The 10,257-nt window shown below is 47.3% G+C and overlaps 1 protein-coding gene across 5 annotated transcripts; it reads right to left on the minus strand.

Moving 5' to 3' along the window:
* Positions 1–18: 18 nt before the first annotated feature.
* On the minus strand, positions 19–9,389 carry LOC121455217 (upstream stimulatory factor 1). 5 transcript variants are annotated; one of them, XM_041662834.1, is made up of 12 exons: positions 9,113–9,389; positions 5,556–5,692; positions 4,917–5,009; positions 4,187–4,236; positions 3,767–3,882; positions 3,164–3,265; positions 2,119–2,314; positions 1,663–1,750; positions 1,473–1,531; positions 1,253–1,347; positions 899–1,027; positions 19–694 (listed from the first exon to the last, which is right to left on the minus strand). In XM_041662834.1, exons 3-12 carry the CDS (start codon positions 4,922–4,924, stop codon positions 605–607), a joined length of 933 nt encoding a protein of 310 aa, XP_041518768.1. In that variant the 5' UTR covers positions 4,925–5,009; positions 5,556–5,692; positions 9,113–9,389; the 3' UTR covers positions 19–604. The 5 variants fall into 5 exon arrangements, with proteins under 5 accessions (XP_041518768.1, XP_041518769.1, XP_041518770.1 ...); XM_041662835.1 differs by having other exon boundaries at positions 5,509–5,692; XM_041662836.1 differs by lacking the exon at positions 9,113–9,389 and adding an exon at positions 8,508–9,087.
* Between the last annotated feature and the right edge of the window lie 868 nt (positions 9,390–10,257).

Consider the following 10,257-nt stretch of genomic DNA (forward strand, 5'->3'; position numbering starts at 1 on the left):
AAAACAGACAACTGTGGATCTAAACAATTTTATCTTTAAAAAAAAAAAAAAAAAAAGAAAAGAAATAAAAAGAACCACCCCCAGAAGGGGAAGGCTCTCGGTGAGCCCCTGCCTATCTTTCTCCCTGGCTTCAGAGACTTCTGCAGAGGCCCCAGCTGCACACTGGCCCCTCGACTACTCATGGGCTAGCAGCCACCTAGCATCCTTCCCCATTTCCGAATAAGCCTGCTCCCCAGAGTAACCAGGTGCATATCTTAGCTCCTGCTCCAGGGAAAGGAAGAACCAGTAGAAGTGCTAAACCCACAGAGTGTCCACGGACCCTCTGCTGGGCACTCTAAGCAAGCACAAGGCAAGCCCAGATTTCGTGTGTCCAGTGTCGATGGATACGGGACATGCAGTATGCAAAGGAGCACAGGGCCCGGGGACCACACAGCGGGAGCAGGCGAGACTGTCAGGACAGGTCCACTTCGTGTTTTAACACACACGCTTGCCAGACTCCCCCCTACATGCCAGAAGTTGGCAGTGAAGGGAAGGGGCGTGGGATCAGCCTGTTGCTCCCGGGCTCTCTGCAGTTCTAGGGCCCAAAGCCCCTGCATCCCCACAGTTAGTTGCTGTCATTCTTGATGACGACCTCTAATCCATGGTGCCGTAACTGAGCTCGTAGTAGCAGGTTCTTGTTTTTAAGATCTTCCACCTGCACAGAAAGGAGGCAGTAAGGGGAATGGATAGGAAAAAACACAAAACAAAAAAACAAAAAAAAAAAAACCTGATACTGCTAAGCAGAAATTCAGTCACACACCCAGTGCTGAGGAGGGCAATGTGAAGTGTTTTCTAGGGAATCCAAACTGGGTCAGTGGCTACAGGGCTGCCAAGGGGCCTGCCCTGGCATTTGTCTGACCTGTTGCCGAAGCACATCATTGTCTAGCTGCAGCTGATCTAACCCCTGCAATTCTTCCGACAACCGGTGGTTGCTCTGCCGCAGCTCCTGGATATAATCACAGGCTTTGGATAGGATTCCACCTTTACTCTGCAAGGCAAAGTCAACAAAATGAGGACAAAGGCTTAACACACCCCGCTTTCTGTCCAAGAGCACACTCATACTTCCAGCCTATGTCCCTCAGAGTGGTGACAATTGTCTCAGAGAGTATGAGGAAAAGTGGACTGCCGTGAACACTACTCGCCACCGTTTCTGAAAATAATGCCAGGAGACAGAACTCTAGCCTCCTCCCTGCTACCAGGGCCTTTCCATGACCTGGCCAGACTTGGTGCTCTCCAGAGAGCAGTCTGGGATGATTTTGGACAGCTGCACAATCCAGTTGTTGATCTTGTCCCGGCGGCGGCGCTCCACTGTGGGGCAAAGTGGAGGACATAGTGACTCTGTGAAAGATGAGCAGCCCTGCCCCCCTCACACATCCCTGCAGTTCCCAGATCTACTCAGGTGGCGCCCAGCTTCACACCTGGGTACTCCCTACCTTCATTATGCTGAGCCCTGCGTTTCTCATCCCGAGTTGTCCTGGGAGCCTCTGACTTCCTGAAGGTAGAGGCCAGGGTGACAAGTTAAAGATAAACAAGCAAAAAAGACTGTTTAGGATGAAGAATTACACAATCTTTAGCAGGCATTAAAATCACTCAAAACGACTAAGGAGAGATAAGGTCACTCACGGGGAATAAGGGTGGGTCCTGGGAGCAATTGAACGCTGGCTCCCTCCCTGCAGTACTTCTTGTGGCGACATCATCACAAAGAACTGACCTGTGACGGCGTGAGTTAGGTTTTTGTCAGGACCTAGAGCCAGGAGCCTCACCAAAACCTTAGGACCCTTTTGAGAACATACTACCACCTGCTGGTAAAGCAGCTCAGACTCACTATATACCCTGATTTTGCAGAGGGAGAGGTTCAGACATGCTTTGTCTGTGAAGCCCTGGTTGTCCTGGAACTCATTCTGTAGACCAGGCTGACCTCAAACTCTCTAACAGCCCACCTCTGTCTCCTGAGTGCCCGGATTAAAGGTGTGTGCGATCACCACCCAGTGACCTTGATCTTAGAATCACTAAGTCAAGTGCTAGGGCCCAGAGCCCCCAGCCACATCCCACAGTAGCCCCTCTGGCTGCCATTCTCACCTGTACTGGGAGGGGTTGCCTGTCCCAGCAGTGCCTCTGAGCCCTGGGTGGTAACGACAGCAGTGGTACTCCCAGACGTGGTACCCCCTGACCCATCTCCCACTGCAGTGCTGGGAAAGTAAGTATAGTGTGTTTCAGCAGCTGTTCCCTCCGTGTCAACTGCATCATCACTGGTGAAAGCACCCTGGATCACTGCCTGAGAAGGGAAGTGAGAGCAGAGTCCAGTCAGGCAGGGACATATTTCCACGCCATCACCCTGAAGTTTCTATCCCTTACCAGAAGGAAGGAGAAACACATGTGGCCAAAGATAGCTATGAATGCAACCCAACACAAAACTATCCTTACTTAAAATATGAATCGTTTAATTCAATTGTGTGAGTCTTTTAAGACTTATTTTTATATGTAGGAGTATTTTGCCTGCATGTATGTATGTATGTATACTATATGTATGCCTTTTGCCCGAGGAGGCAGGAGGATATTTGATACCCTGAAACCAGATGGCTGTGATCCACCATGCAGATATTAAGCACTGAACTCAGGTTCTCTTTAAAGCAAAAGGTGCTCAGAACTGCTGCTAACTGCTAAGCCATCTCTCCAGCCCCAACTGCGTTGTTCATGGGCATGATCTTTGTAGATGACAGAGACATGTCTCAATGACAATACTTAAATGACAAGTTTGACTATTATAAATGATGATTTATAATTTTAATACAAGTCAAAATATACATATAACAAAATTGACCGTAAATTTGTATCAATAAACCAAAGTCCATACCAGTGTAATGTATCATTTCTATATTATATTCCCCCCTTTCTTAAAAGAGATTAACTATGACCATTAATCATTTATAATTAATCCCCCCTTTAAATGAAAACAAACATTTATAAACAATCATTTTGGGAATTTGTAGTCAGAAGGTTAAATACATCTGAATCCAGTCCCCGATGCATCCCACTGTTCTAACCCCACCCTTCCTTCCTATTGGCTCCGTAGCTTCTCTTAGTGCTAAGAGCTCTCTAGTCCTCTCACAGCTTATCCCCATACCTGGGTCATAGACTGAGTGGCAGGGTAGCCACTAATGGCACCAGTGCCTTCTGTCTGGCCATCCAGCTGCCCCTCAGACACCTGGATCACCCGGTACATCACCTAGAAGCAATGAAGAGGGGTGAGGGGTGGGAAGAAAAGACAAGAGTAAGTATCCAGAATCCTAGGCCTTCTCAAAAAGTGCCTCTTGGGCCGGGCAGTGGTGGCGCACGCCTTTAATCCCAGCACTCCAATCTCTGTGAGTTCGAGGCCAGCCTGGTCTACAAGAGCTAGTCCCAGGGACAGGCTCCAAAGCTACAGAGAAACCCTGTCTCAGAAACAAAAAAAAACAAAAAAAATTAAAAATTAAAAAAAAGTGCCTCTTGGATTGAGTCCCAGGGACCTTTCAAAAGCAGATTCAGCTATTTGTCCCTTCTTTCCTCATTTTGAGACTTTCGCATATCCAGCCCCACACCAACCTCTATCTTAGCCTCCTATCAACATTTCACCCCAATAGTACAGTTCCATCTCATTCTCCAAGTCACAGCTCCCCAAATGTGTCCAGGCACCTCCCTTGAGCCCAAGCCCAGGTAACATCTGCAGTCACCTGGCCCCCTCCCTTACCTGGCCCCCATTCTCAGTTCGGAAGACGTACTTGACGTTGGGATCGGGGAAAGTGGCAGCTGACTGGATGCTGGCGATGGCTACACTAGTTGGGTCCTCTCCAGTAGCCACTGCACCTAAATTAAAAGAGGCAAAGAGCGACGTAGAAAAAGACAAGATCTCCTGAGTGAACTGGGAGCATGGAGACATTGGAAAGAGTTGAAGAGGAAGGGAAAGGAAGGGAGCAGAGAAAAATGTAGAGCTCAATAAAATCAATTTAAAAAAAAGAAAAGAGGTAAAGAAAGATCTATGAGTTAACTGCCTTTCTCCCTGTTCTACTTGCATCGCACTTAAAAGACCTGTGGTACACAGAAGATGGGCCAGTCAGTTGAGGAGGGAGGGAGGCTACAATGGGTGCATGGTCTTGATTTTAGCATTCACCTTCCTGAATCTGCACCGTCCCCTCTTCGGTTTCAGCTGTTTTCTGCTGCCTATTTGTGGTGAAACAAAAACAAAGAGAAGATGTGAGAAGCTCATTAACACGGCTCCCAAACTCACGAGCATCCACAACAGATGTTAGGTCAGGTTAGATAACGACAGTCACAGTGGCGCACGCCCTTAATCTCAGCACTCAGGAGGCAGAGGCAGGCAGATCTCTGTGATTTTTGAAGCCAACCTGGTCTACATAGTGAGTTCCAGGACAGTTAGGGTTATGTAGAGATATATTCTGTCTCAAAAACAAAATGAAATAAACAACAACAACAACAAAAAAAAACTAGTGAACTAAGTGTTTGCTATGTACATAGAATTAGGCTATAATAACTTTTTTTTTCTTTTTGGTTTTTCAAGAAAGGGTTTCTCTGTGTAGTCTTGGTTGTCCTAGAACTTGTTCTGTAGACAAGGTTGGCCCCACACTCAAAAATCAGCCTGCCTTTGTCTCTCCCAAGTGCTGAGATTAAAGGCATGCACCACTACCGCCCAATGGATGATACTAATAACAACATATGAAATCAATAATAATACCTACTTTACAGTTAAAACTAAATCACAGAGCGGGTGAGTAATGGAGCTGGGGGACCCAAATCCAGTTCTGCCTGAATCTAAACTCTTAGCCACTTTGGATTCCCCATGGTCATCCTTCTCTCATCCCAGACGCCACTTGTCCACTTACCCCTTCATCTCTCTGTGAGGGAGCTCATCCGAGGATCTGGTATCCTTTTGGAAATCTTCGTATCTCCTGACTGAAAGGTCTGAGAGCTAAATCCTGGTGGAAATTATAGTTAACAGTGAGGCCAGGCAACTGAACAATTTTCCAAGTTCTGGAACCTAGGCTCCAAGAAGACACAGCCAGGAAAATAAACTAATTATCTGCAAAGGACAGCCAATTTCCCCAATTCTGATGGCAAGGGCTGGCCTGCAGTGATTGAAAAGCAATTCTCATGAGACACGGTGCTCACTCCGAGAATCCTAACACGCAAGGGAATGAGATAGGAAGATTGGTGCAAGTTTGAGGCTAGCTTTGGCTACAGAATGAGACCTTGGAGAGAAAGAACCAGGTGTGCTTGCCCATGCCTGTAATCCCAATACTTAGGAGGTTGAGGCAAAAGAATTAGGAATTTAAGGCTATCCTGGGTTGCAAAGCAAGTCTTAGGCCAGGTTGGGCTACAAGAACTTGTCTCAAAAACAAAAACAAACAAACAAAACACCATAAACTGGGAGATGGCTCAGGGACAAAAGCACTTGGAATGGAAACCTAAACCTACACAAGAAAAGGGCGCAGCGGTGAGAGCAGGGACGCCGTCGTGAGCACCTGTAAGTCACAGCACGCCTCGATGGACAGATGAGCAGGAGAGGTAAGGGAATCCCTGGAAGCCGGGGGGCAAATGCAGCAGTGAAGAGACTCTGTCTCCAACAAGGTAGCAAGGACCGACACCCTAAAGTTGTCCTCTGAACCAAAGAGAAAAATCAGGCTGTTAAGACGGCTTAGCAAGCTGGGCAGTAGACGTCCACACCTTTAATCCCAGCACTGGGGAGGTAAAATGAGGCAGGATTGCTGTGAGTTCGAGGCCAGCCTGGGCTACAGTGTGAGTTCCAGGACATCTATTGATGTGCAATATTACATTAACTAGGCAAAGATGTGTTACATTTATTTATGCTGCGTTTGTTTAATGATGTAAAGATGTGTTGCTGTTTCACTTTGCCTGCCTAAGGGACCTGACTGACCGGCCAATAGTTAGGCAGTAGAGGGATAGGCAGGGCTGGCAGGCAGATGATAGAATAAGGAGGAAGAGGAATCTAGGCTTGGAGAAGAGAGAATAAGGGAGAAAGAGAAGGACACACCCAGGGCCAGAAGCCAGGCACTGCCAACCAGCCAGACACAGAGGAAAAAGCAAAATAAGATACACAACATTCATCCACCTCATCTATGATCTGCTGGAGCACGTAAAGGGACCTAACCTGTAGACCCCAAACTGCAGGATCTCCACAACACAGAGCAACAGCAGGATAACCAAGAGAAGTTCCAGTGGGAGCCCAGCATCAAGAGCATAGTAGAAACCAGAGGCCGGGCACCAGACTAATGACTCTCTGCAATGAACACTTGCAAGTGAAGCAATGAATGATACTTGGGAAAGGGGTGTACTGTGTGACGCACTGTGTTACACTGAAGCTTTCATGATGAGATTTTTAATTTTTCCCCCCTTTCCTCTGAAATTTTGTTTTATTTGTGGAGGGGTGCGGGGCAGAGGGCAGATTCAGAGGGATAGGGAAATAAAGGGGATCAAGATACATGATGTAAAAGACACACAGAGTTAAGAAAGTAAAAACAAGCATAAGATAAGGCCCAACATTCATAACTTATAATAAATTTCTGTGTCATGATTGGGGGCTGGCGGTCAAAGCCTACTAAAATCTAGAGCTACAGAGAAAGCTTATCTTGAAAAACCAAGAAAGATAAGACTAAGTCCCGAAAGCTCTGCTCTGACCTCCACAGGTGCACAGACCACATGCATGTATGTACACACACACCAGAACTTTTTTTTTTTTTTCGAGACAGGGTTTCTCTGTAGCTTTGGTGCCTGTCCCGGAACTAGCTCTTGTAGAACAGGCTGGCCTCAAACTCCCAGAGATCCGCCTGCCTCTGCCTCCCGAGTGCTGGGATTAAAGGCGTGCGCCACCACCGCCCGGCGTACCAGAACTTTTTTAAAAGCAACTTTTAAAATAATATTCTTTGCTCTTTTTCTTTTGGTTTTGGTTAAAACTGGGCTTCTCTATGTAGCTCTGGATGTCCTGGAACTCACTCTGTAGACCAAGCTGACCTCCAACATAGAAATCCTGCCTGTCTCTGCCTCCCAGAGTGCTGGGATTAAACACATGCACTACCACCACCTGGCCGTTCCTCCTTAGTCATTCAAACTCTGAGAGGAAGGAGATAATTATACTGGAAGGCTGAGAAATAATGTGTTTCAAGGTGCATTATTGAAGCAATTATGAATTATTACTAAAGCTATTATAGTCTGCTACGACAGCAGTTTCATAGGATTAGCAGGGCCATATTAGACCACCACGATCAAATAACACCCACCCTGTTCCCTGATTCTGGGTGTTGATGGCACACACCTTTAATTCCAGCACTCGGGAGGCAGAGGCAGACAGATCTCTGAGTTAAAGACCAGCCTGGTTTACAGAGTAAGTTCCAGGACTACACTGAGAAACCCTGTCTTGGAAAAACTAAAGAAATTCTAGTCCACACCACACGTTTTGGTGCACGCCTTTAGTCCCAGCACTCAGGAGGCAGAGGCAGGTGGATCTCTTTGAGTTCCAATACATTCTGATCTACATACTGAGTTCCAAAACAGCCAGGGCTCTATATAGTGAGAGCCTCCAAAATGTGAAGATCATCAAAAGTGAGATGTCTCAAAATAAAATAACAAGAAAAAAAGAAATTCCAGTCCTCAAGTTTAAAGGGAAAACCGGAACCTCTTTTTGCCACTGGAAAATCATCAGGAACCACAAAACCTAGATTTGGCTCTTGGGCACCATTCTACTGTCAGGGCTGTTGGTTTGGGGGAGTCCAGATTTACAGCATCTGTTACCAGCTCTAAAGCCCAAGTGCAACATATTCAAGGCTTCTTTATTTTATTCATCAAGACTTCCTGTAGAGAAACACAGTTGCTAAAATGTTGCCATGACAACTCCAAATCAACTAAGCCTGGGAGGTTGGGGGGAGAATCCAGGCTCAGGGTTCTGAAGGAGAAAAGACAATGGGGGAGGAATCCATCTACAATGTTTCTGCCTTAGAACTCTTGACACCCGGCCAGGGAACCGGAAAAACAAAGAACTGTGCAGACAGATGCCTCCAGAAACAGCTGCACAGTACAACGCAATAAAAATAATCTCAGCAAGATTTTTGTAAACTCTCTACCAATAAGGTCCTCCAAACCTTGCTAATCCAAAGAAAATCTTTAGCGGATGAATCACTTTAGAAAGCCCGCGTGCAAAGAAAATGGTAACAATAACAACAACAAAGAGGAACTGAAAGTGAAACTGCCTGTCCAAAGTAAGGCTGCAAAGGGAGGCAGTGTTTAGGGACCACTAGGTCTCCATCCTCAAACGCCATGAGGAAGGGCACCTCCGAAGCTAGTTGCATGGCTTGCAGGAGGCGGCAAGGGAGAAGGCCAGGCACAGGAGGTAACTGTATAACCCACAACCGTCAGACAGTGCAACTTCTGAGGCCACCCAGCAACCGCGTTAGGCTACTTACTCAAACCTTGGTTGGACATCCGGAAGCGTTTCCTGAGCATTAAGAATAAGTGACACGGAAATCAGCATAGGGTGTTGTGGTTTGCACGCTCAAAAGGCGGGCCCAGCAAACGCCCTCGCCAAGTACGGACGCAAAGGCAAAACAAACAAACAAACAAACAAACAAAAAAAGATAAAGTTCCGAAAGAATTCAGGCGCCAGAACCTGGCCGGAGAACGAGACGTCACCCTGCAGGCCCACCAACTAGAAGGAGGCGCTTGGGGAGCCGAGCACCCGCCAGGCGCGAGCCCCGAAGCCCGCGCGCTGACCCCGCCGGCCCAGCCTTGCTCGCCCCGCGCCGCGGCTGCTCCGCAGAGGAGACGGAAAAGGACACCGGGGACCTCTCCAGGCCTGCGGAGAGGGTGGGACGTGTGCTCTCCGGCGCGGGGAGCGAGCTCGGCCCACAAAGCAGGGCAGGAGATAAAGAGCTGGCTACGGCCCCCTCCCCCAAAACAAAGGCTCCGTGCCCAGGCGTTGCCTGGCCTGACACAATGAAGCAACACCAAAGCTGCCCCGCCTGGCCGCTCCACCTCGTCTCCAGACGCCGGCTGGCTCCCAGGCACTCACCGACCCAGGCCGCTTTAGTCGCCAATTTCCCCCGGCAGCGTTCTCCCTCTTTGGATCTAGGTCTCTCCATAGACAACTGCTCATGCGCAATCGTAGCCTGCAGCCATATTGATGAGGGGCGGAAGTGTATCTCCTCGACCTGCCCAGCCGACCGCTGGATTCCCAGGACCGCCCGGTTTCCGTTCGCTTCGAACTTCGAGGCGCGCTAAAGCCGGCGTGGGGATGCGAGTTTTTTACGGGCCCCGAAGAGAAGCAGTATCCTTGGGGACGTCGCTAGAGTTCCAGCTTTTTCAACAAGAACCAGAAAAAAGTCTAAACTGTAGTTCCATCTTGGTGCTAGGCGGAGCCTTTTTAGTTCCGCTAAAAGGAAGTAGGGGGAGAAACGGCGTTCTTCGGCGCCATCTTTAACAAGGGCAATTTGGGACGCCATCTTGGATCAGGGCATCATTTTGAGGAATTTCCAAGTGGACATTGGGACATTTCTGGGCATACGTAGATCTGGGTATATTCCTTTGTACTAGCGTCAGCAATCCCCCAAAGACTTCATAGCTTCCAGTTTTTCTGAGGATCATGTGTGACAATTTTGATTACCATTTTGTCTCATTCAGGGTGATACCCATGATGGTTTTTGAATAGTGACGTATAATAGCTAGAATTCAGATTCTGAAACCATTCCAGACCCCGATCTTAAATCCTCAACTGATGCTTTTTTTTTTTTGAGACAGGATCACTATGTCGTTCTGAACTGTTTTATGTAGACCAGGCTGTCTCTGAAGTCACATAGATTCCCTAGCCCCTGCCTCCTGAGTGCCTAAGTTTAAGGGCGTGTGTCACTGGAAACTGCTGCTTCTTCATTCTGAGATCTTTGATAAGCATGCATTTTTAGTTAATTACAGCTTAATTTTCTCATTTGTAAGATGGAAGTACTAATACCAACGTTACCAAATTAAGTAGATTGAATAAATTCAAGAGCAAAGTTTTTATGCACATAAATCTAGCCCAATTCCTGGCATTAGATGAACATTATGTAAATACAGGTTTCTCTTCCTCATTTTTTGACCACCACGAACTTAGTTCTACTTTTTAGCTCCAGGTTCCCATGGCAACCGAGAAAGAATATCTAAACAAAATATATACATTTTGGC

This window comes from Microtus oregoni, unplaced genomic scaffold (assembly GCF_018167655.1).
Source record: "Microtus oregoni isolate MIOR12 unplaced genomic scaffold, Mior012 000013F_ref0000133, whole genome shotgun sequence".
Lineage (NCBI taxonomy): Eukaryota > Metazoa > Chordata > Mammalia > Rodentia > Cricetidae > Microtus > Microtus oregoni.

Bases quoted from the DNA above. Each gene is read 5' to 3' on its own strand.
- LOC121455217 (XM_041662837.1), bottom strand. The intron at 3,883-4,186 runs GTGAATGCTAAA...CTTTTAATTTAG, and splicing joins GACGGTGCAGATTCAGGAAG to GTGCAGTGGCTACTGGAGAG. The intron at 2,315-3,163 runs GTATGGGGATAA...TTCCCTTCTCAG, and splicing joins CCACTCAGTCTATGACCCAG to GCAGTGATCCAGGGTGCTTT.